This window comes from Pteropus vampyrus, unplaced genomic scaffold, assembly GCF_000151845.1.
Source record: "Pteropus vampyrus isolate Shadow unplaced genomic scaffold, Pvam_2.0 Scaffold152, whole genome shotgun sequence".
NCBI lineage: Eukaryota > Metazoa > Chordata > Mammalia > Chiroptera > Pteropodidae > Pteropus > Pteropus vampyrus.
The window spans coordinates 2050688-2077930 of NW_011888933.1; the positions used below are offsets into that span (position 1 = coordinate 2050688).

Genomic DNA, 27243 nt, shown 5'->3' on the forward strand with positions numbered 1-27243 from the left:
CTCCTTTCAGGGGTCAGAAGCAGCATGGATGATTCAGAGATAAAAAGTCACTCTTCTCTTTCTGGACAGAAATTGATGTATTGATGCTGTTCATCTTTTAAAATGATGCCAATGTGATAATGCACTAATTTATATAAATAGAAGCCCTAATTCAAGGTCAGGCATATCAACAGGACAAAATTAAATACCTTAGTCTGGAACTCTAGGGGTCCCATCGACCACTTTCAAGCTCCTTGGTGCCATAGATAAGAATTCTTTGAATTTATACAATAGCAACTGAAATAGGACAATTTTAAGACATGAAAGGGCTTTAATATGCTGAGACACATGGCTGCTAATGGAGTTTATCCATGTATTGAGGCAGAAACTCATTAAACCCAGATTATGGGATGGAAACTAGAATAAGGGTTACTGTTCAGTTCACAAGGTGGATGGAGTTTAATAGGAGCATTTGATAGCCTGGATTTAGCATATTCAAGAGTTTAAGAGAATTTGTAAAAGAAAGGGTATGAATGAGGTTATAGAAAACAAATGATAGAATTCTACAATTTAGAAAATCTTCAGGTTTCACCTCATGATAATTTTAGCAATATGTTAGCTCTTAACATTTATGAGGATAAATTGAGGTAAACATATACTGTTAGAATGGCTCAAACTTAGCAAATACACAGCAAGCTTTATTTATAAAATAAAGAAATAATTTATTTTATCATTGTAATGTGGTAATTGGTGTAGGTTTTGTGAGGTGCCTATTTCAGATGTTCTTTTAATGGATAATTGATAGTCACAGTAAATAAACGTGTTTAAAAATGGAGGAGAAAGTACAGACATGAAATTAATATGTATTTCATCATGAATAATTTTTATTGAACACCCACTATACCAGACACTATTTTTTTTCCCCAATCTCTGAGGACGTTGCTTTTTGATGAAAAGCCTGAAGTATATCTTTATAAAGTCGTTATATTTGGAACCTCATCTCAAAAGAGAACAGAGCATGGATTGGGGGTGGGAAGAAGAGGGAGGGAAGAAAAAAGAGGACTCTCATTTCAGAAAAGACAGGGGAAGTAATAGAATTTTATGAATTTGAAGATTTGAAGGTTAGGCCATCTGTGATAGAAAGTCTGTGTACATGAAGGAATGACATTGGGAGGGTCAAGTGTGAACTTTAAAGAAAACCGTTCCCTTTAGTAAATAGATAATGTACAGAGGCTGTTTCTATTATAATAAGAATGTTAGTGACCGTGATGATCTTGGTTATTTTGCACATATTAGGAGGTTTGAGGAGAGTTAAATGGAGCTTTGTAACGTGTGCAGGCTAAGATGATATAAGAATGAATTGGTTGTAGGCAGTACTTTTCTTATGTCTCCTGAAGTTGAAACAATAATGGGGTGATTCTGTGTGAGTCAGAAAATAAAAGAGGAGTTTAAGAAAATCTATGTGTAAAAATAAGAACAAAAACAAAAGCACGTTTTTTTTAAAAAAAAAAACAACTTTGAAATAATTCTTTTAAAAAATTAGTTAAAATATAAGAGCCAATAAAACAATATTTGTAAAAACAGGGTTTCTTTCTTTGAAAAGTATTCAGTTTGAATTTAGTAGAAATTATATTTAAAACCTTGACACTGGATCATGAGAAACATACTTTTCATATAAGGAAGTTAATTCTGATAAGCAAATAGAAGTCTGGGAACCCAGCCTACCGTGGGCGTCTGTGTGATGGGACCCAAGCTCCGCCTGGCTGCCTAGATACCAAAGGAGAGCCTGGCCCTTTCCAACCATATAACTTGGATTTGTCCCCACCCTAATGGAGGTGAACTAAATGGCCCTGGGTAAACCTGTTTTCCTAAGATTTCATTTCTTCCTTCTTCATGCCCCACCTAAGAAACTCATACCTGCTGCTTTCCTGTACTGAGTCACATCCTGCCTCAGAAGCCTTCCTTTACCTCACTCTTTTCCATCAGAAAGGATCTGGTAGCAATACACTGTTGATTGGTAGATAACACATCCATCAACCAGTGTAAAACATTGGCATCTTTTATTATTAGTTTTTTAAATCTTCAATTATAGGAAACTGTTAATGGAATTTTAGGAATCTGCAAGCAAGTAGGGAGAAAAGATGGGGGTGTGTTGGAAGCTAAAGCATTCCCTGCCTCCACTCCCCCCTTCCCCCTTTCCTTCTACTAGATTTTCTGCATTTTCTAAGAGTAACTTTTTTCCAACCAATTTTAAAAAGTAATATATTGACTTGACAGTTATTAAGCTAAATGTTAGTCAAAGCAAGGCCATTCAGAATAATCAACAGTAACTTTTGAATGTGCCGGCTGTTTGGCCAGCCGATGTTGGAGTGTTTCGCATTCCTGCAGTGTTTCCATGTCCAGTCGTCCATGTAAGGGCCGCAATAGCTTATGTAATGGAGGTCAAACCACTTAAATTGTTTGTGTCGGCAGTGAGAATACGCTTACCGTGGTCTGTTCCATGATTTTGTTCACCTTACCTTCTCCTTTACCCTCTGAGTTGGGGATTGACCCATGATTGGACCTCATAAGCTGTTAGAGATGGTAGATTAGGGTGTCCCATTACCAGTCCTATGGAACCTCAGTCCAGCTTTGCCCTAAACCAAACCTGCTTGGCAGACCCTGTTTTTATTTGGACTCTGCATCTTTTCCTTTCTTCTTTTCAAAAGTTATCTGCACTGAGGTTAGACCCCTTTTATTTTGTTTGTAAAATAAAATGCATTAATAATTTAAAACTCATATTATAAACCACTCCTCTGGTATCATAAAACAACTCAGACTTTTATTATTGTTTCTCCCTTCAGAATGTATCCTCTTTCCATGACTGTAATTGACTTTTAATTTATGGAATTCAGTAAAGTAGAACAGTATCGCGTATACTGTTTTCTGGCAAGCAATGTAAAATTTTAAAAAAACTCAAATTTGTTGTGATAGAATAGTTTTAACCATTTCACTTGGTAAGCTAAAGTTGATTTAAAAACAACAACAAAAAAACCATTGATCCTTTTGTTGGGGTCTGGAAGCCAGAAGCCACCCTCACTGGAGAACATTCTTTTCCTTCATGGTAGAGTATTGCCTAGTTAGATGTGTTATGGTGTCTAGTGTCTTCCTCCGGGGCCCTTCCTGTTTTCACATCAGAGGAATTTTGTAAGAAGGACTATAGATATTGTTCTGATTTTGAAGCCACGGTTAAGTGAGAGAAGTCCCAGGAGTCTAGTGGATGCCCTAAAACATGCAGAATTACATAATCTGTGCTCTGATGAATAGAAGGCAACAAAAAAGTTGATTCTGGTACATATTCTAGTATATACAAGTGTAGCAAGATGAAATAGGGAAAATTTTGGAATAGCTGTGCAGTAGTCCTGTTTTAAAGTTTTCTGTCTTCATTTTGTGAATTTGTGTGGCTTAATGTCACTTCACTGGAATTCATTACTGTGATTATGAACTTTTAACATGGTGTTTGAATACCCTCACTATGGATACACACACTCTTCGCCTGTACTCAGTTTCTATTGTAGAAAGGAAATAATGATTCTTTATATTGAATTCTCAATTGGTCATGAGCCTGTTGAAACTCATATTGGTATTTTTAAAAGAGCAACAAAAGACACATCTGCCTTCTCTGATAAAGGTAATAAGACATTTTATGTTCCTAGTGTTCAGGAGAGACTGTCGGAAAATCAATATGAATAAATTCAAGTACACAGAGGATTCAGCGTATTCGAAAATGTAGTGTATGGCATAATGATAGAATGTATTATTAAATTTTTTTGCTTCATCCACGTGCAAATATTAGCATATAGAAAAGGTACCATAGGCTACTTAGAAATTTAGGCAGAAGGCAATTTGCTGGCTTTTTTGTTTTTCTCATTCTTTGTTGTTGTTGTTTAGTGTCTCAAGTCTTACAGCTAATCTGAATTTGAAACTAAATACTGTCATTACAGAAGATTTTTTTCTGAGTTCTTCCAATTTCTCTGGGGACAAAATAATGGCCGCTTGAAGCAGTGGAGAAACAGTAATTAGGGCAAATAGTAATACTGTGTATGATTGAGGAAAATGTGAGGAAGTGAGAGAAAATGCAACAGACAGACTTGTACAGCCTGTTACTAGGAAACCACATCAGCATTAAATACAGTGTGCTAATTGGCTATCCTGTTTCTGCCTGGGTACCAGCCTGGGCCTGCTACACAGCTGTTTCTGCTCTTTCTGGTTGCTAGGTAACTGCATCATTTCCCCCTCCCCCCCCTTTGTATTCTGGAGGCTAATTGGCTACTTCTGCTTCTGGTGTTGCTGCTGGGTACCAGTCTAGGCCTGCTGCTCTGCTGTTTTCCAGAGGGATTTAAAGGGGGGGGTGGGGAGGAGGGAAAAGAAGATATGCTGGCAATTAATGGAGCATAAGTGCAAATTCTACACAATGTCTGGCACCTGCGTCCCCTCATCCTGCTTTCTCAACTAAATCCTTTAGCTATGAAAACACATTAGAATCTTGAAGTCTTTCTTTTCTCTGAATACCTTTTGAATATGGTTTAAAAGAAACAGTGTATTTGAAGACATTACTTAAGTGATGGTTAGCCTTCTTAAGAAAGAACTAGCAAATTATTACACATCTATATTTGATAGGGGCACTGATAGAAATTGTGTAAACCTTAAAATTACTAACTTAATAACAATGTAGCATCTTTAATATCTTCAGGATGGTACCACTTAATCTCCTAAATGGACAAAATTCCTTTTCAGCCATTCTTCATGTTGTACAGAGTATAAAGTCAGAAATAAAATGAATTAAAAGTGATTATGGCATTTCCCCAACTGTTTTATTCATCAGAAGGAGCAAAGGGAAGCTTCTAGGCCCATCACTTTGCATTATGGATTTCATTCCTCTGATATGCACAGAACATGTCTCAAGTATTTTTGGGTGATGTATTGCATTTATATAGAAATAATGCATATTTTGCATACTTTATTTTCTTATAGCAAACAAACAAATATGATATAGAATAAACCTAAAATCAGTTTTGTGATTAAAAAAAATGTAATTACTTTCCACATAATTGTATCCTATTTAAAGAGGTTTCCACTTCATCATTATTGAAATTCTCATTGGAAGTGTGGGGAAGAAGATTCTTTAGAATTGAAGTGATGCTTCAAGGAGGTTTCACTTTAAATGGTTGAGAAAGTGTATGTAAATTGGAGCCTCTTAAAGAGGCAGCTTCATCCCCCTGGGAAGGAGCTTTTTTATTGAGAAAACTTGGAGCATGTTGTGTGACTGTGCACAGAAATAGTTAGCAAAGGCAACTCTTACTTGACGCTAATGGCTGGTACTGGTTTCTCATACTAATGAGATCTCCCATCTCCTATTGAAAGTGAAGCAGCAGAAACTATATTCTGAGCAGGAAGCCCTGTCGCTATAAGATCAGATCTGGCTCTGTGGACTCATTTCTGCTTAAAGTATCCTTAAAATAGATAGAAGGCCTCAAACTAGGCTAGGATGATCGACAGAATATTGCAGCGTCCCATAGATATTAAGGAAACCAGCTAGCCATTAGTAGCATTCAAACTGCAAAAGGAAACCTTATCAGAGGGTAACTATGGAGCAGGTATAGTACTTTCTCTACTATCAAGAGGACTGGTTGTTAATCACTCAGTACTTTCTCTACTATCAAGAGGACTGGTTGTTAATCACCATTAAAGGACTTAGCCATTTGATTATGAGGAACCATCAGAAGTCAGAGCATTCCTTCATCACTTGACAAGTTTTATATTCTGACTGTGGGAGATGGTAGTTTTGATTGATTGAGTGTTTAGTCTTTATCGATGGCAGATTTTCAGAATAACAGCTTTCCATGTGTAGTATGGATCTTCCCTATCTGCCAAAGTATAAGGACATGGAGTGAAAAGTCCAAAGATGTCTTGGGTATTTTTCTTGTCCACCACTCTTCACCCATCTATTGGGTGTGGTTGTGTATCTGATTCTGGTAAGACCTGGGAAAATAGCCATGGTTAGCCCCAGCCATGAACAAACACGGTTACCCACTTCCAAGCTTCCTCTCTTCATGCTTTCCTGGGCGGGCAGATCTTTATTCTTTTGATGGCTCCATGTTTAAAGCAATAGCATTCTTTGGGACACGAGGAAAGGAGATATTGAAGCTGCTTCAACCTTTCCATTTTCCTCAGTTGCAAAATCCTGCTTTGCTAATTCTCATTTCCACACAAAGCTACTACCTCTTTTATGAGGTTAATCAGTTGACAAACCTGCAAAAGAGAAATCCGGTGGCTGCCGACTGCCCAGTAGGGCTGTTGCTAACCCACGTTATGCCTTTGAGCGAATCGGAAAAAGGTGCCCCTCCCGTGGGGCAGATGCAGCCTTGGATTAAGCGCTCCTCGGCCCTTCAGGCAGACACCCTGTGCTCACAGCCTCACATGGCTGCCTGCTCACCATGGGAGCCGATCCACTCTGCCGGGCCTTCACTGACCCTTCGAGAACTTGTGAGGCTAATGAGGTTCCGGCAGGAACATGAAAGTCACAGGACTGTTCAAGGGGGATTTTGGGGCCCCCTCTCAGTGGTTAAAGAGGCCATTATGTGGGAGAGCAAAGCTTTTTAGCCCACCCGTTCTCCCCAAATGTGAGTTCATTAGTTACCTAATGCAGTGATTCTCAACTTGGGCTGATTTCGCCCCTCGGGGGACATTTGCCAATGTCTGGAGACATTTTTTGGTTATCTGGAAGGGGAGGGGGTTGCTACTGGCATCTGGTGATTGGAGGGAGAGCAGGGATGCTGTTAAACATCCCACAATGCACAGGACAGCCCCCACAACAAAGACTCGTTGGGCCCCAAATGCCAACAGTGCCGAGGTCCAGAAACCCTGGCCTAATGCAACTCTGCTGTCCTTTACCTCTCCTCCTACTTGCAGAATATTTCTTCATCCTTTTAGGACTATGAACTAGGTTTTGCCTTCCCTTTTAAGATCATTAAAAAAATTGACTAAATATAAAAATTATATAATTTATTATTTCTGTTGAGTGGTAGAAGAGGTGCTGTTTTAACCCCCTGTGACAATAGGGAAATCCCTCCACCTATGCCAGGTGCTTAGCTTCCTAGAGTGACCGTTTGCCATTGCGGCTGTTTACAAATGGCATCCCTTCCCCTCTTGCTGAAGGCTCCTGACCTGTAATAATTTGAGGTTGTGCTGAGGCAAGGGTTTGAATCACATGAGCTGCCAGGCTGGTATGTGGGAGGGAGGCTTTTAGCCAGGAAATGGGCCTAGCCGACCGGACACTAACGATCAATTTCTACCTGTCCTCTCATGTATAGCGGCCTCACCAAATTATAACAATTATGTCCTTGTTATCAAAAAGAAGGTTGACTGTTAGGGCAGAAATAAGATTGAGAATAAGTGACTTCAGTCAGAAAATAGAACTTTTATTGGGAAAACTGTATTGAAGTAGGGGCTACTTCAATGCATTTCCTTTCATTCACTATTCTGGGTCACACCAGAACCATCAGGAAAGTCCTGTGAAGCATTTGGAGTTCTTAGGGAGAAAGGTACCACCTCAGGTAAAAGGATTTAAATGGCCTTATCTAATGGACACATACTTTATGCTTGCATTTTGTCAGGAGATGTGAATTATGCATTGGCCCTTTCAGCTGCATTCACATGCATAGAAAATAACATTGTCAGACGTGTCATCCCCAGATACAATGGACAATATGCTATTATAATTGTGTGGCATTGTCCTTGCTGTTTGGAGATAATACTGCCGACATTATTCTTCTCATACATGTGAATGTGGCTGTAGGGAGTACGTGACATCTGTGTCTTTCACACAGATTAGCTTATCCTTTGCCACTTGGAGAGACTGCGATTAGTGAGCTGGCCTCCTGGGGTCATGGTAAGTGCCCTGTTTTGGATCACAGTTGTTATAGGACCTTGGTTTTAGGCCCAGTAGGGAATTAGCAATATTTATCTTGATGACCTGACAATGCAATGGTTATTTAGTCAGCATCCCAGAGCAGATGTGCTAAAGAAAGGGTAGGCTGAGGCATTCCTACTTAGGTTGGCTTTGGGAATGACAAGGCCAAGGCTGGGTACCAAGACTGGGAATGGCTGCCTCCATGTTACGGCTTTATTCAAGTAAGTAAGCGATGGTAATATCACCTGTATTTATCTTTATAGCTTACCAAGCGCTTCCACGTACCTCACTTCATTTAACCCTCACTTACCTATGTAGTAAATATTCTTATTCCCATTTTACAGATGAGGAAACTGTAGCTCAGAGAATGATTTTTCAAAGGCTTCTCTCCCAAACTGTAGAGCCTACCCTATTCAACAGAATCTCCTTTAGAATTCATCTATTTCTTTGGGGAGGCCTAAATTAAAACAGGATATAAATGAATTTAGTTGTGTTTATGGTTCAGCGAAATAAATAGCTTAATATTTGCCATCCTACTTTTCTCACACACATGTTAAGTAACATGTGAATTATTTTCTTGTCCAATATGACAACAAATTCAGAATAGCTAAGAAAACTGAATGATTGTCTCATGTATTCCTGTATCCTGTCTATTTTGATTGAGCTTACGAATCCTTCATCTTAGTTGCTTTTTTTCTATTTTAAGAAGGCAAGCTAGTTTTGAAGACGCAGACAAATGCAAGATATTGATTCTCAAAATGATGTCTCAATACCAGTATATTTGTAAATCTTAGAAAATTCGTGGAGAGAAATGGTAAACAGAAAGTTCTTCCTGACTCCTTAAAAGAATGCACCTTAGCAGTCCTCTTTTATCACTAAACGGGAAAATTCAAACAGAGGTGCCTTAGAGAAGAAGTTAGGGGAAGCTATGGATGGATGGATCTTGGCATGTATGTTGCACATTGCTGTCTTAGGTATACTGGAGTTTTGCTAGAGGATTTTGATCAAATAATTTATGCTTTTATTTTTATTTGTATGATAAATGTGCAGTTAAAGATAGTCCTACTTTATCCCTTTTTTTTTGGTCCTGCTTTTTGGAGGATATTTATGGATGCGTTAAATATCTTAAGGAGGCAAACACTTGCCCAATACATGAATTATAAATTCTCTAATGGGCAAAGATCCCAAACTCAGGTTAAGATTCTGCTGCTGTGTGCAGTGATCTCTCTGTATTCACAAAAGCACCTGTGAGGAATAGCTGCTTTCTAACATTCTGCCAAAAGGATCTACAGGAACCTCCAAGTGATGGGCACTTGCATTCTCTTCCAGAGATCGGAGGAAAGAAAAGATTTTAATGCAAAAGACAGATTTCTGGAAGGTAGAAGGAACAGCACACATAACCCCTGAGGGGCTCTAGTTTTTGAGGATTGTTCACCTGTAGATTTTTCTTTGTCTAATCCTGTGTTTCTGTGCATCTTTGTATTTTCAAATTTACTTCCCCTTTTTATTTCTTCTACCTGCCAAAGAAATAACCTTAATAAATTGTTATGATCGGCAGAGCCCCTATCCCCATTTGCTATTCACCCACCTTTCGCTTACTTAGAATTTGCTGCCAAGCATTTGGAACGCTTTCTAACCCACCTGTGTGTCCTGTTCCCCCTCCCACAGTCAAATCTTGAAGTTTTTCTGTGGTTTTCCTTGGCGTCCATCTTCTCCACAGAGAATGGTTAATAAGCAAAGTCAGGGACTGGAAAGAATCCTTTCAGCTAAAGAAAACCTTTCATACATCTTTCCCACTACTCTCATTGCAGGAGCAAGAAGGACCATAGGCACAAAGCTTATGGGATCAATTACCACAAGCTCACTGTTGAACATTTTTAAAAATCTGTTGTGAGGAGAATAAAGCAATAATTAAAATTAACTGAACAGCTTTTGCTCTATTGAGGCGTTAAATCTTTGTGTAAACACAATCACATTGTGCAAACATAGATCTTTTCAGTTGGCTGATTTAGACAGTGAAACCACTGAAGTTTGGAGGTCTCTGGGTCAAGGGCCCATTTTGCCACGGTTTGAAAGGTCACCTGCTCATTTGTGTCTCTGCTGTGCTGCACAGAGGGCTGTGAGTGGGTGTGATTCCTTGCCTGCTGCAGCACAAAGAGGAGCCGGCTGGCGTTTGGCAGATAGCGGTCTGAGCCGAGGGGGCAGGAAAACTGCACAAAGCAAGACCGCTGTACACGGGTGTGGGTGGGGAGTGCCAGCGAGCCCCAGTGGCCCAGGCAGCGAGATAGCTCAGAGGTGGGAAAACAGCAGTTATAAAATATCAATGCATTTATTATTACACTGGGCCCATGCTATATAATTTTACACACACTCATATTCGTGATTTACGGCTGCGGCTTCATACGGAGGAGAGGCTTGTTAATTTACTCAAATTGATAGGGAGACCTCTGAAGATGATCAAATTGAAGGGAGCCATAACTGAGAAAAAAATGGTCTCCTTAAACAACCAAAAAATATTTAAAAAGTGGCTGCTATGTCAGAGGCATCCTTTGTTCATTTATTTTAATAAGCAGGGCTTCACTTTAATTATGCATGATAATGCTTGCCCTAGAAGGAGCATACCTCTCGTGTCCCAGCAGCCCAGGCTTGGTGTTTCTTTCTCTGTGTGGTTTCCACCGAAACAGCCTGCTCCGCTTTTCTTGAGATTAGTTGTGTTTTCACCTGTGAGAGGTGAGACAACTGAAGAGTGGGAGGTTCATGCATACCTGCCGCCCCTTTCTGGAGGGGAGGAGGAAGGTGGAGAAAGGCAGAGTCCCAGTCCCAGTTTGGGGCACCCCGTCCATGAATCAGGCAGACTGCTGGTGTGTACCTGGGTCTTTGTCCTGAATCCTCCCGAGGTAGATTGTGATGATCCATCCCCTCCTCGGGAGGAGAAAATGGAAGCCTAGGAAGCCCGTGGGGTACCCAGCTAATAAGTGGCCAGGCTGACTTTTGAGTCTGGGTCTGACTCCGAAACCCCTTCTGTAATATTTTGCTGGAATTTCCGAGGAACGAAGTCAGGAAGGAGCACAGGAGCAAAGACCACCCCCTCCCTGCTTCCACCACAGCCCATCCCATTTGCTCTGCTTTCAGCCCATTTCCTGGTCTTAGCAGCAATTACCATCATCGTTTCCGACAGCTTTCCAAAGTGTTTCTTATCTTGGCAGAATCTTGACTGACTTATTCTGGGAGCTCTTCAGAAGGAAAGCACTTTGGAACAGCATGCACTACTTCCAGAGTCTCCAGGGCATCCATGATTCATGCCCCTTGCAGGAGAACTGCCTGCAGACGGGCTACTGCAACCCCAGGGTAACTTGATGGACCAGTTTTACCCTCCCCGCCCCCCACTTAGTTGTATAATTACTAGGAGGTGGAGGCTGAATGACCACCCATCTTTCACAGCGGAACCCTGGGAGGAATTCCTGGTACTCACCCTCTCCTGTCTCCCATCTTCTATCAATTTCCTTATCTTGTTGGCGCTGCTTTCTAACTGTTCTGTATTTGTTCACTTCTCTCCGTCTCTTCTGCTAGGAGCAACGCCATATCTGTTCCAGCCACTATCTTGTCTCTCCCAGATGTTTCTGAGTCTCTAAGAGGGTCTCCCCACATCAGCTTATTTCCCTCTGCAGCCCATTTTTAATTTTGTAGCCAGAGCGATATTTTTAAAATTCAAATCTGATCGCGTTATGCCTCTGCTTAAAAGCTCACAATGGCTGCCATTGTTGTTAGGATAAAGTCCAAATTCTTAAACGTGGTCCATAAAAGCACTGTCCAATAGATATATAATGCAAACCATGTGTATAATTTAAAAATTTCTAGCAGCTTTATTTAAAAAGTAATTAGTTGTGCTAATTAATTAGTTTTAATACTAGACTTTATTTAACTCAGTATATCCAAACTTATCATTTCAACATGTAATCAATATAAACAATGATTAATGAGCTATTTTACATTCTTTTTTTTTTTTTCCAAGTCTTCAAAACCTGGCATGTATTTTACAGTTGGAGCGCATCTCAATTCCGATTGCTCACATTTCAAGTGCTTAGGAGCCATATGTTGGCTCAGATTGGACCAAGCAGGTCTTTAAGCTCTTGCAGTCTGTCCCCTGCCTGATTCTCCATCCGCATTGTGTGCGTCTCTCTGTAGGACACATACTCCGGATCCTCCTCTCTTTGAGTTTCTGGGCAAGGTGTGGGAGAGGATGTGGCAGAGGGTGGAGAACCTCACCCTTGCGAAGGAGTTTGAGGAAAAAGCCCAACACTGAGCCATTTTCATTCTACCCTGCTCTCCTTCGGGGATTTCCGGCAGCCCGAGAATGAAGCCCTTGCTTTGCTCTTGGCCTTGGGGGTTTCCATCTTTGGTTTATCTATGGCCGTATCAGGTGACACAGATGTTTTTTAAGAAAGTAAAGGGAATAAAATGGAAAAACACTGGTAAAATTGATAGTGGTATCATTCTCCTCTGAGGAGAATTGACTGCCTACCCCACAGCAAGGTCCTATAGCGAGTAGTATCATGAGCTAAAGATGAGACCGTGGGATCTGGGGTAGGATAGTTCCGACATTCTTTCTAGCTAAAAGATTTATTTTATCCAAAAATACTTCCAAAGGCGATGTAAACATGTATTCTGTTTTAATTGTTGGCAGTTAAATGAGAGGTAGTGTGAGGTGGTGGTTAAGCCTGTGGACTGAAGTTGAGACTGCCTAGGTTTAAATCTTGACTGTACCACTTATAAGCTGGCAAACTTGATGAGTGGCTTAGTTTCTCTGACCCTCAGTTTCCTCATCTATGAAATGAGGGAGGATAATAGTATATTTCTCATAGTGCTATTGAGAGGGTTAAAGGATAGAATATACATAAAGCCTTTAGTGTCCTGTAGTGCCCAGCACATAATGAATGCTTGATAAATAGTAATCAACACGCTTCCCCAGGATTTGTGAAGCACTTATCATCAATCCAGGTTGGGTGGAATTGGGCCATAAGTCTTGGCTCAGGATGATCATTCAAGATATTTTCTCTGGAAAGATACAGTTATTTAGTTTGTTTGTGTATAACATTTTGTATATCTTCGTGAGAAGGAAAATGTAGACATCTCATCAGGGTTTGATTCTACCATCCAAAAGAAAGAGCCAAACATATTTCAGTGGATGAGATATGAGGCATGGTGAGATATATACCATATTTTAGTGGTACACAGGCTTTGGGCTGTTTTTCTATACATGGTATTAGGTTGTGGTTTTTGGTCTGAAGCCTTTGGATGTCTCATCAATGACACATTGCCATTTGAGGAGTTGGGGCTTGCGGTGTCATCTCAGATTGTTAAATGAAAGACCCGCCTCAGGAGGTAGCCTGCTCCTAACACCTTAATACTGATCTCCAACCACCTTAGCTAGAAATAGGTGATTGCAGCCCCTTTCTTCTCCAGGAAGGTATATCTGGGCACTGGGTGTTGATATGAGCCACCTTGTGTAAAGAAGGATTTTTGTTTGGAATATTTTAACAATCACCTAGCATTTGCTCGGCCATCATCTTTCTTCTTCACCGTAGTCCTGTGAGGTCATTGTTAGCCCCTTTTTGTGCAGGAGGAACTGAGACACAATATGTAACTTTTCTAAGCTTGCATAGTAAGTAGGAAGAGCTAGGGCTAGAACGCAGATCTCATGATTGTGAGTTGTGTGTGTGTTTTCTACTAAGCTGTACTTGCACACATGAGACACCATTTACAGAAGCTCTGGCGACCTTTCTAAATAAAAGAAGTGAAATCGAGATGTGAAATAATGTTTATACTGCAAGTTTTGACCATTTGGGTATGTATCATTTTCATTCATCAGTTTTTGTTACCCTTTGAATTAATAAGAACACAAATGAAACTATTTGTGACAGAGACCCAAGCCAACAGAGGTTTAAAGAAGATGTAAGATTTTTTTTTCTTTCTCCTAAAAGACCAGCTCGCAGGAAGCTGTGCCCTGAGAGGTTGTCACAAGCCCAGAGTTCTTCCGTCCCGCTGGTCCCCCATCCTGAGGGTTTCCACCCTTCAGGAATTGCCCCTGTCCACGCAATTCAAGTTGGCTACCCCAGGTCTGCTTTCCAGGAACCTAGTTTTCACGGAGCTATAAAAAAAGTACAGCTTGAAATTGCACTTGTCACTTCCACTCACATCCCATCAACTAGAACTTGGTCATATGTCGACATGTAACTGCAAAAGAGCCTGGAAATAGAGCCTTTATTTGGGGTGGCAGGGAGCCCAACTAAAATTTGGGGGGGTCTCATTATAGAAAAGGGGAGAAGGAATATAGAAGGACAACTGGCAGTTGCTGCTCTGCTCTTAGTCTTAACAGTTTCTTTTTAGCCCGTAACACAGACATTTTAACACGAAACACGAGATCTAAAATTCTAAACGTATAACATGGTAAGGGAAAAATCCTAGTTCATTCTAATTTGTGGCACATTACAAAATCAACATAACAGCATGAAAACTAGGTTCCTGTGGAATGCCAGAAGTTGTGAATAGAAACAATTTACATTTCGCATTTTGTGAGAATATTGCATTATTAGGATAAAATGAAGTGACTAGGGAATTAATAACTTGAGTGAGCAAGCATATAGGATCAGATTAACCACATCTTAATATTCTTGTACTTTTTCCCCCTCCAAAGTGTAAAATTGCATTGACATTTTTGTAGCAAATAAAAAGTTAGTAGAAGAATGAAGAGAAAGTATTTTGTAGCTGTGGGGTTAGCACTGACAAAATTAAGTCTGTCTGAGGTTAGAGGTAAATAGGCTGACAGATTGAGTGGGGGTGTTTCTACATGTGAGTGTCAGCATGTTTGTGCTGAATCGTTTGCACATTTGGGGGGAGAGGGAGATCATGTGTGTGTCGATGTGGATTCCACGGGTGGCTTCAATCATTGTGTTTTCTTCCCAATTTTTATTGTGGAGCAGCAGAAAGGATGCGAGAGGATTTAGGTTACAGCGCTTAAAGGAAGATTTGAACAAGGACCAGAAATATGTGCATATATTTTCCAGTCGAGTTAATGTCTCCAGCATTCTAAGCCTCGAGAACACTGAGGTCACTAAACCTGGCCTTCTGTCCTTGCGAGCTTGTGGGTCTGGGTCTTACCACCTCTCCGGATTGTTCTTGAAACAACTCCTCTCAACCCTTCACCTCAGCTGTGACAAACCACTGTCTTTCTTTTCGGGGCTTTTGCGCATGCTGTTCCTTCTCGCGGAAATGACTGCTGCCCTTGTCCCTTCAAGTTTCAGCGACACCGAGCTCCTCTGGGATGCCTACTCTGATGGGCCTACAGAGTCTTAGGGACACACATGCATGTCCACACACACGCATTTATCAGACACGTTGGACCTTGTGTGTGTCGTTCGCACACATGCGTCGGGCTTTCCCACCTGGGAACTCCTCTGATTGCAGTCCTTCTTTTAGCTTTAATCTGCAGCAGTATCACTACTGCATACACATTAGAACCAACCATTAATGTTAGTCGAATTCAATTTGTCACACTGGAGAGGCTGGATTTTTACCATCAGTGAATTAGACCAGAAGTCTAAGTATTTGACTTTGCCTGCACACCCGTGGACAGAAATGAAGTGTTTCATAGATAACGCATGTTAGGGCTTATGAATCTGGAAGGTAAGAATCTGGCAACAAAGTCTTTTATACTGTTGATTTTTAATTAATCACCAATCTCTTAATTAGCAGACATTGTACTGAGTGTATACAATGTGCCCTAGCCTGTGTGAGACCTCGTGGGTGATTAGCAAAGAGGCAAGTAAGAAAACAGGTAGCCCAGTGCCTGGACACCCATTGGATACTTCATTGCATTTAATAATTTGGAGATGTAAAATTAAAAAATTTTAATGCGCTTTCTGTGTAATGTGAGTGGGGAAAAGCAGGGCAAGGGATCAAGGCATAAAAAGAGAAATATCTCCCAAGAATAGTAACTAATTGGCCAAAGGGTAAAAACTCAGACAAGGCTGTAGTTTTCTGAGCAGGAAATAACTCCAGGTTGGCATAACATGTAGAAGAGAGACACATTCTGAGTAGGGGACATCCCAGTACGTGGGAGAGGCTGGGGAGGGCTATTTAGGGATGTTAAAGAGTGAGGGCTTTATGTAAACAGCACTGAGTAGATAAGAGTAGAAAAATAAGTGAGATGGTTATGTGGGCATCTTTTCCTAAGCACATAGCCAGTGGTATGTGAAAAGCATCTGTCCTAAGTTGTTATTTGTCAGAATAAGAAACTAAAAATTTTCTTTTGGGTAACTTTTTTTAGAGTTCCTACTAGAATAAGGTAAATATTTGGGTTGCTATAGCTAATGGGGAAATTCATTGTCTGAAAAAAATGTGTTTGATCATGTTGGAAGAGAATTGTGTAGACACATTGATGTTTAAATTCTTGACTGGTTTAATATTTGCCTCTGGAAGTCTCTAGGGAATTGGACCCTTATCTATTCAACTTGAATCATAGCTGGTCCAGAGATAGAAGGGTTATCTCTCCATCATCCCTATGTAAATTATCCAGTTTGGGTTTCTTGAGGATAAAGTTACCTCTTTTGCTTTTTAATTTTAGGGCAAATTACCTTATAAAATATTGATATGCTTAGCTCACTTCTTCACCATCTGCATTTGTATAATCAGGGAGTAACAATTAAAATTAGCTTTAGCTTAATCAGAACAAAATCAGGATGCTCAAACCATTCATTTGATAGCTTCCAGTATCAGATCTGAGGTGGTTTTAGATTAACTGCTCCTATGGGTTTTTCACATCATGGGTCTATCTCTTTATATGTATCTCAGATATGTAGCAGAAAGTTAAATTTGCATCCCAACAGTAAGTGATTCAGACTTATATTTTCCAATTTTTGGTTAACAAAAAGAAAAATTCAGTGTGCCTAGGATGATAAATTAGGCATCATTGACCAATGTGGTATGTACCAATTGATGACTATCACGGGTGTCAGAGCAGGTCAGCTTTGATTTAGCCTCCCCTCCCTACCCAGTTGACTCCCATGCCCCTCCATTTTCATGACTCCCAGATACCTAGTCCTCTCACATTGCCCTTAGGCTCCCCCAAATCCTCCCGAGTGGGTGTCAGATAAGCCTACCCTCACGCAAAGCCATGTGCTCCACAATTATTCTTTTTATTCCTACCACACTCCATGCAAGAAGAGTAGATTTCTGGTCATACCCGCTTGAAGTTGTACCCCTGAGTTGCCAACTTCTGCAACTGATTGCATCTTTGGGGCAGGGTTCCTGTTCTGTGTTGGTTTATTTCTGAAGCACACACTTCTGCATTAAAGATCTCATGACTTTCAGGGTGGTATGGTGGTACTTTTGACATAACTAAGTTTGGAACATATTGTGTGACGCTAAAGAAACATTTCTTTCTCTTCGTTCCTGAAATTAAACTTTTAAAAGTGACTCAAAAATTAATGGATTGGTCACTGTGGTAGTAATAGACTACTCATGCATGTGTCCTCTGCAGCATAGCTATCTTTGCATTTGAATACAAAACCAAAGATCGGCTATGAGTTTAAAATTCATATTTTTTAATAATCAAACTCCTGCCTAAATACCTCAAATTGAATTGTGAGAACCTGGCTTACAAAGTAATACTTTTACTATCAAATCGAAGAAATGTCCTACAAATTTTTTCAAACAAATTCATATGGTGTAGCTGTCATCTTGACAGGAAAAAATAGTGAATGTTTTGACAACTTTTTCCTTCAAATTTAGTATATATCTAGCTTTTAACTTTATTGTAACTTTAGTAATCACCAAAATACGCTTAAATTTCAAAATTGACATTAAACTTTCTTTGAATTTATCTCTGAAAAAGCTGATAATTTTTAAAAATTAATCTTGGACAGTAACAACAAAAGAAAAAAAGAATAAAAACAAAACAAGAAAAAAAATTTTTTTTTAATTAATCTTGATGCCAGAAAAACATTTGTTTTCCCTAACGGTCATGCTTACCTACTTCACAACTTGAGAACATAGAGCTTCAGGTATGAGTGTTGACGTCTACATTTTTAAGTGAGTGTATGTTTTTTGAGAATTGCATTCTTAAGAGTTTGGGATTTTTAGTTTTGTTTTGTTTTGTTTTGTTGGGGAGAGGATTAGTTGTACCTCATACAGCCCACTGAAAAAATATTAGAATACCATACACATTCTTATTTAAATGAAAAATCAAAATATTGTGATACTCCTTGGCTGATGGGAAACATGCTGTGGTATCTAAAAACACATGTATTGAGATCACAGGTTGCATATTGCAAAAATTCTAATTGCCAACAGCTATACTTATTCCAGCACCTAGGATGGTTGCCAGTTTTCATGACCAACCCAGTCTTCCTCCAACATTTCAAACAAATTGACCAAAAATCTAACACTTCACTTCCAAAGGAACATTTTGAAAATATTAAGTGGACTGTGGTATATTTCCTGGCTATGCTTCACAGGCAAGATGAGTGTGAGAAGTGATTCAGCATGATGCTCGAGTTTAGGTTTCATGGAGAAGCCCTGTGCCCCTGCCCTGCACACACAGGTGATGGAGGTCTCTGTTCCCAGAGCCTTCTCTGGCCTCCTGCAGGCCTACAAATTCCCTTTTAATATCACCATCATTGTCATAACACCTTTTATCCACTTGGATGAAATCACTCTCATGTACTTGATTCCCTCTAATCTTCATAACTTTAAGAAAGCAGAACAGGTTTTTTTTTTTTTTTTAATTCCTTCCCCACACAATTAAGAATAAGTTCCGAAGAAAAAGTTAACTGAGTCTACAAAGCCACATAGCTACTACGTGGCAAAGACAGAACTAGAGGAATCTGGTTTTGGATGACTAACTTTTTTTTTTTATTTTTTTTATGACTAGTCCTTTTTTTTTTTTTTTTTTTAACCACTAGAGCAATGATTCAGGTTTCATCGAGGCATCGAAGGAGGCCTCCCCTGATGATCCTACAGAGTTTTAGGGATTCCCTACTGCACAGGTCCATGCACATCGGGCCTTGTGTAGTTCGCACGCATGCGTGGGGCTTTCCCACCTGGGCGCTCCTCTGAAGCAGGGACCATTTCCCTTTTAGTTTTAATCTCCAGCAATGCCACTGCTTGGTACATTTTAGAACCAACAATCAATGTTGGTTGAATCCAGCTTATCACATGAAAGAGGCTGTATTTTTACCATCAGTGAACTAGACCCTAAGTATTTGATTTTGCCTGCTCAACTGTGGACAGAGATGAGGTGTTTCAGAGATAGGCTTTATGAATCTGGAAGGCATGGTAGTAACAAAGTGTTTGGGACTGGACATAGGCAAAAGTTTAGGAAGGATGAACCCTTATGCTTGAATTGATGGTGGGGTTTCCACATAGAAAATATATTTTAAACCAGTGCTGTCCAAAATAAAAATATATTCAAGCCATATATGCAATTTTATATTTTCTAGTAACTACATTTTTTAAAAAGTAAGAGGTGAAAATAATTTACCTAAACATGTATATCCAAAATATGATCATTTCAACATAAAATTAATATGAAAAGATTATTAATGAGATATATTTAAAATCTTTTAAAATTCTAAGTCATCAAAATCCAATGTGTGTTGTATATTTACAGCATATGCTAAATTTTCAGTGTTTAAATTAAATGTGGGTTTACCAAAACAAGAGTATAAAATAATCTTTATGTTTCAGTTTTTAAATTTTAATTAAAATTACTTTAAATTAGAAATTCAGTTTCTTAGTCACCTTAGCCATGTCTCAAGTTCACAGCCACATGTGCTAGTGACTATTATATTGGACACCACAGTTGTCAACAGTTGTGGGATTGAGTCAAAATCTTTTCTCAGCTGTCTCCATATTTTGAAGTAGGAGCTACTGTTACTGAGGATGTGGTTTAAGTTTCAGATTCTAGATTTTTTAAACAACCATTTTAAACAACCAGGCTATGAGGAGTTAACCTAATCTAGGCCAGTTATTGTTGTATAAGTTGTTTTAGGAATAATAATAATAAAAAAGAATAAATTTTGTATGTTCTGTAAAGTGACAAGTGCAAATTCAACAGTTTAGGTCCTTGCACCCAATAGATCTTTGGGTGAGCAAGTAATGGATAAATGAAAAAAAACAACAACATGGAACATAGATAATGAGTACACATTTTATTTTACGTTGTAGTTATAAATGCTTTTGAAATTCTGTAAAATAAAGCCCTGGTCTTGTTTTCCAGCAATCACCCAATCTAAAAACCTTAAAAAAAGAAGACATTTAATATTCAGCTGAAAACTAAGAGGAACTCTGAGACAGTTTTCCAAAGCAGAGTCAATAATGGGGTATTTTTGAGTAACGGCACATGCATCCGAGAAGGGATTGCCAAGCGATGGAACAGTATTTACTGCTCACTCTTTCTCCGGTGTTAAGAAAGCTTAGTGACATTTTCTCTCTCAATGTCTGTTTCCCAGGTGGCTGAAATTCTCTAGTGCTGCTGAGTATACCATGAAAGCAATTGATGGGTCTGTGCTGATTTCCCCGAGATGTCCTCAGTGGCAATATAAACCTATTACAGAGTATTCTTGTTTTTTCCATTTTGATTTTCCATTTCCTGATCTGCAAAATTTCAAGTTCCTAATCCAAGACCTTAAGGGACTAGGACCTTGACATGCCCAGATAACAGAAATCTGGTAACCACATTAAAAATAAACAAATAAAAAGAAATAGATAAAATTCGTTTTAATAGGAATCTGGGCATGCCAAAGTCCTAGTCTCTTTAGGTATTGGATTAGGAACTTGAAGTTTTGCAGATCAGGAAATGAATGCAGAAAATTTGCATTAGTGATGTTTATTTTCAAAGGACTTTTAAACCTGGAATGCAAGAGTCTGACACATGTTCATATTTCATGCCATAATCTATATCTTAAAGGCAAATTTATAGTGCAGTAAGTTTGACATATCACTTACGCTCTCCCAAACACATCATCAGTGAGGGCCTTTACAAAGGAGTTTCATAAAATGACGCACTTGGCTTCTCAAAGGGGATGTTGCTTGGGAGACTGTGGTCCCAGGTGTAAGATGAAGGTTTCATGAAGATTTTCAGGATACTCCTTTTTTAGGCTTAGGCAGAGAGGGAAGAAGTGGAAGTGATCTTTTGATGGTGAAAGAATATTTACTCCATTGTAGAGTTCCACATTTTAGTTCCTGTCACCAAAGAGTAACCAGGTTTAAACAAGCAAGCAAGCAAACGTTTTCTACTCTTAAGCCAGTTCACTAGAATTAGAGGGACTGAAACCACACAGGCTGTCCTGCCCCTCTGTGAGTACTTGAGTCTTTGTTGTAAATCAGGATGCTTTTTATTCACTTAAGGTATTCCACAGGATTGAGCCAGGCCCTGCTTTAGTGCTGTTGGTATCACAGTGAGCATAACGGATGCCTGCATGAAGCTTATGCTCTGTTAGGGGAAGCAAACAATAGTACACACAAACAGTACCCAATCTAATTTCAGAATGATTAAGCGATACAGAGAAGCTGATAGAACCTGCAGTTTTACAGATAATGGTGAGGGTAGATCTCTCTTTAAGCAGTGATGTGAATGAAGTAAGGGAGCTAGAAAGTTCCATGCACAGAGAAGAGCAAGTGCAAAGGCCCTGAGGTGGGAGCGTGCGAGATCGGTATTGGTGAACCCAGGAGAGAGGAGGAGGATATGTGATTAGAAAGGTCGCCTGGGGCTAGATCGCGTAGACTGTATACTGTAGGGCCTTAGAGGCTTTTGACTTTTATGCTGAGAGTGGTAGGAAGCCATTGGACCGTTTACATTTTTATTCTTAACCTTTTTTGGGTCTTAAACTTATTTGGCAGTCTGGTGAAGCCTGTGGAACCCTTTGCAGAATGGTGTTCTGACATGCATAAAATGAAATCCAGAGGATGTCAAAGAAACCAATTATATGGAAATATAAAGAATAAGGTCTCCTGTAAAGGACACACATGCTCTGATTTACATTTTCAAAGGATTGCTCCGATTGCTGTGCGGGGAATAGACTGTAGGGACCAAGGATGGACACACCAAGACCAGATTGAAGCCAGGCTGTTTTCATTTATATCCTAGGGCAGCAGTCTCTAAGTAGGATTGTGCAACACAGCTTTTTCAGTGCAGGAAGAAAAAATTATAACTTCTATTTATATTTAATTTACCCTAATTCTTTTAAATTTCTGTATTAAATGTGTGTTTTATAATATATTATGATATATTAGAACATTAGTACATTTATATAATTCATGAATGAATCTACATATACTGGAAGGACATGTTCAAAAAGTATTTCAGTTAAGTGTGATGATCATGATATAGGGAGAGTTAACTCTGTAAGAAACTAAAAAATGGTTTAGACCACAGTGCATTTCAGAGGCCATTTTGTGGGCGAGCGTGAATCTTTGTCATGGTTCAACCTTGCTAAAATAAATGTAGGTCCTTTTTATCAAGCATCCTTAACTCTCATTAAGAGCCCTCGGATGGTTATAAATCTATTTATACCTGATTAGACCTACTGTCACCTCTGAGGTGACATGTATTTCCCTAGGGAAACAAGTTTCCTAGGGTTAATTTCCAGATAGAAAAAGTCATTCTTGATATTCCTCCTAAAATTCCAGTGGTTCTGAAGAGTTGTCTGCTACTCCCAGCACCGGGAAATGTCGTGCTCGCTCGTCCATCCTCTCTGTGATGGGCCCGCCTTCATTTAAACACTCCTGGACTTGAGCCCTGATGTTTGAAGCCTCTCTCCCACCTGTCTGTCTCATGTAGACCTTTCTGCAGCATTTTCATGCACCCTTGAGGTGCAGTGAGTTGAATGGTGGCCATTATTCCAGGGGCATACAGGATAGTATTGTGCAGGGGTATGACATTTTCTGTCCTATACCCAGGACATATAGTATCTGGAGTGGAGGAAGGAGAGAAGGAAGAGTGAAGGAAATGAGGAGATTTTACATGAAATCTGCTCCAATTATGACTGAACTGTCTATTTTCTCCCTCTCTCCCTCCCTCCCTCCTTTCCTTCCTTCCTTCTTTCCTGAAAAAAGACTTTTCTTTTATAAAGAAAGAAACCTAAGCCTTATATAAAATGAGCAGAAATCTTCAGGTAGGCTGTCAGGATGAAAACTCATGCATTGTGGATATAGGTGGTTGTACCCCCAAGATCAAGCAGTGGGGGCTGGTGTCTAGGGAGATGTGATCTTGGCCATGCAAAATACTGACATAATTTCCCTGACCTGCCTTGTGAGTAGAAATTGGTTTATAGAAGTGGGTATAGAAGCCGAAAATGAGGTCAGCCTAACCCCACTATTCCTGAGTCTTAATTTTAAGTCACATTTCCAATTCTTTATGTTTTTTCTGCTCCTTTGAGTTCTTAACTCTGCCTGTTTCAGGCACTGCTCCTTCATTTAGCTGAGTTCTTTCCTTGGTTATTTTAAATTTCTTATTAGAAAGGGCAACACATAGGTAAACTAATCAGACACCGGGAAAATAGCTTGATAAGTCAGTATAACTTTGCTAAACTTTCAGGGTGCAAAGGGGTTTGTCCTTAGTATTATTCTGTGTAGCACCTAGCTGTAAGCAGGAAACAATGTTAGGTGATATGATTCAGAGTCAAATCAAGCTATCTGTAGTTGCTGTTTACACAGTGGCAAAAAGGACACTGAATAGCTACTGGATAGGATAACTGGTTTGTTCCAGGATTAACTCAGAGCCTACATTATTTTCTGGGAATTAATTAAATTCTTAACATTATTTGTCAAAACAAAGCAAAACAAAACTAAGTTTAAAAATTCAGCAAGGGGGAAAACAAACCGTTGAAATTAAAAAAAACAACAACAACAAAAAAACCCAAACACATCCACTTTAGTCTTCACTTTCTCTCTGTCCTTCCTGTGTCCTTCAGAATGTGGTTGCCTATGATGGATGGGTCAGTTCGATTACGGGATTGATTTGGGGGACTGGATGTCTCTGCTTATAGCTGTAGAATGTCATGGAATTTCCAGATGCCTTGTTGCATTTGGGGTATGTTGAGTCTTCATGGTTCCAGAAACCTCCAGTTATACTTGCATTTGAAAGCCTTTGTGGGTGGAGGGCATTTTGACTTTGTGAAGTCTTCGGTGCCTCATTCTCTCTCTCTCTCTCTCTCTCTTTTTTTGTTCATGTCAGATTTCTTTGAAGTAACAAAGCCTCATGGGTAATCAGATGCCAACACACTTCCCTGAGAGGGCACATCTCTCTCCAGCTGGGGTCTCTTATTTCCCCTTCAGCATCCCACTCGTTCAGAGCAGATCTAAAGAGCACTCAGTTTTTCTGGTCTATTCTCCATCGAAATACTGAGAACATATTTATAATTTAAACGTACTCTCTGTTCCCCAACATTTAGGTTGCCCAGAGTGACTCTAGACCCAACTGTCTGGAGCCTGAGCTCTGAAAGTTTTCACTGACACCCGGTTAGACCTGTCTCCTCAGCAGCCTCTGAGGGTACAGGTAAACTGAGGAGGAAAGGTAGTTCAAATTAGCTGAATACTTACCTGTGCCAGGCTCGAGAAACATGTCTTATACCCGATAACTTATTTAAACCTTACAATAAACGTGGGAAGCTCACCCCCATTTGACAGATAGGGACACTGAGTCTTAGTGTCTGTAATGAACTCAGAAAGGTCCCAGGTGTGCTAACTCCAAAGCTCATTCAACATCTCCGCTCTTCACCTTGTCTTCAGCAGGTGCACTTTTCTAAAATTTTGGCTTTAAGGATCCAGAAGGTGAACTTTTAACATCGCTCATTGATTCATTTTTTTTACTGGTTTCCAAAGCTGAATGGATTTCCTCCTGTGCTTCCAGCTCTCCTTCATGTCCTCTTGGTGCCTTTTAAAAGAAATGCCTGCGTTTCTCATTCCTCTTCTCTACGGGTCTTACAGAGCAGTGGCTCACTAGGGCACCGATTTAATGAAATAAAATTTTCAATCATGTTTGGTTTGATTCTAGGTGATACAAATAAAGAATCATGAACACTTTGTAGTCAGGTTTAAAGAGAAGAAAAAAGGTAGAAAGAAGAAAGTGAGACAAGTATAGTCCTGGGCAGTGTCTCCTTAAGTGCCGCCTAGTGAAGGTTTAGCTATTAAAAATGGAGAAATAATAGTCCTTTGGCACTTGTGTATCCTGAAGTTTGGGGTTTGGTAGTTTATAATATTTACCAGTTATCTGAATCGTCCATGTGTCAGGCACTGTTCTAATTAATAGATAATATGTATTAATTTACATAATATTAATTTATCCTCTCCAAACCCTTGGAGGTACATACTGTTATCTCTAAGAAAACAGAGGCACAGAGAGGTTTATTAACTTAGACAATTGGGGGCAGAATTGAAGGCTTAGCTCAGAAAGATTGGCTTCAGAGCACATGACCACTTTGCTAAACCTGCCTCTCAGTTACAGGGCTCAATAACCCTCATGATTTCATGGGGTCTTAAAGATTACTTCTCTTTTTAATTAGAACCAAAAAAACATGCAGTTGGAAGGGTAAATATGTCATGTTTGGTGACAGACATTAATGGGTTAAAAAAAATGGTCTACAGAAAAGTCATGTAGTTTTTCTTACATATCCCTCCATCTGTATTTACTGTGCGAAAAGGTCACTTGAGCACAAGAGCTCAAATTTCATGCTTATAACCAGCTTTACTGTGGCTAAAACCTCGCTCTACAAATTGACTTTAAAAATATTTTGTAATAATGTGTATCTCTCTCTAATATGAATGCTCTGGAATCATTAAGTTATGGGCTTCTTAAATAGGACTTTGTGACTGTATTTCACCTAAATGCCAGGAACTGTCAAGTGATTTTTGCGTTACTCTCAAATTGTAGCCCTTTCTCGTGACTGTCCATCCACTCACATTACTGGAAGGAAGAGTGGTTCTGGGAGACCCGAGCTTTTTGCCTGGCCAGGCAGCTACCTGGCTACAGTTTGTGGTAGGAGGGCAGAGGAGAGAGGAGACCAAAAAGGCTGAAATGGTAAATTACCGTAGGTTCTGGAAAAAAAAATAGAATTAGAAGCATTTGTGGTTCAGATGAAAATAGTACACTTCCTTTCTGCTTAGACTGTGGGGGTCAGAGTGCTCCAGGGAATAGAAAATAAATAAAAATTGATTCCCCACCAGTCAAAGGAAATGCTCTGACTCTGAGAACCGAAATGACAGCTCCAGATTTGAGGATCTCGTGAAACCACTTTTGAAGGTTAAAAAAAAATAACAACAACAAAAACATCAGGAGACTAAAGAAAATGTGACACACTATGTTTAGAAAATGTGGTCTTTCAAGAATGATTTACACAGCCCTTTCCAAGACCAACGAACGAGTATCAGAATCTGATCAGGCGTGTGGCCATTTGGTTCTTGTCACTGACCGTAGTCATTTCATCTTTTCTTGCAGGTGAGAAGCCTTATAAGTGCTCGTGGGAAGGTTGTGAGTGGCGTTTTGCACGGAGTGATGAGCTCACGAGGCACTACAGGAAACACACAGGTGCAAAGCCCTTTAAATGCAACCACTGCGACAGGTAAAGGAACTCAGAAGCTGCTGGCATGGGGCGGGGATTTGGGAGGTGGGTTGGAGGTGGGCTGTTCGTGTTCTCTTCAGTTCATCACAAGCCTCTCTCACGAAGGGAGTCTTGGGCCTGGGAATGCCTTTTACTTCTTCACTGGGAAAACCAATGAGATAAGGGTGTCTTCTTGCATGTAATCGAGATGATATGAGTTCTTGGTTCAGTTACACAAGTATTTACTGAACACCAGTTTTGGGACCAGGAACCATGTTAGTCACTTGATATCAACAAAACACTTCCTACCCTTAAGGAGATGATGGACAGATTATTTTAGTATGATATGAAAAGTAACAAGATGGAGAATGGTCACCTGCAGCTGCTTCTGATCTGTTTATGAACATCAAAACCATTTTCCCTCAGCTCTAATAACATGAAAGAGTAGAAAGCCTGCTTAACAGAAGGACAGTTAGTTATAAGGCTTTCTCTGAAGTATTATTAGAAATGAATTAACTGAAGAAAGTTCCCATTCCTGGGGGGCCCGAACCTTTCTTTTTCCTTTGAAAATAGTACAAAGATCTAAAAGATGGTGAGGCTTTGAGAACATATTCTGTAATTCAGTTTTCAAACCTTCAGCATTTGATAGTGGAAAAAAGAGCACGTAGCAGCAGATACTCCACAAGTAATAGTATCTGACAACCTTGGCATTATCAA

General features: G+C 39.7%; 1 protein-coding gene across 4 annotated transcripts in view; it reads left to right on the forward strand.

Moving 5' to 3' along the window:
• The window catches only part of KLF7 (Kruppel like factor 7), an 80229-nt gene that overhangs the window by 44237 nt on the left and 8749 nt on the right, over window positions 1-27243 (forward strand). For all 4 annotated transcript variants that reach the window (XM_011369663.2, XM_011369664.2, XM_011369666.2 and 1 more), the window contains one exon: window positions 26424-26547. In XM_011369663.2, coding sequence (XP_011367965.1) covers window positions 26424-26547 — 124 coding nt within the window. The remainder of the gene's footprint in view (window positions 1-26423; window positions 26548-27243) is intronic.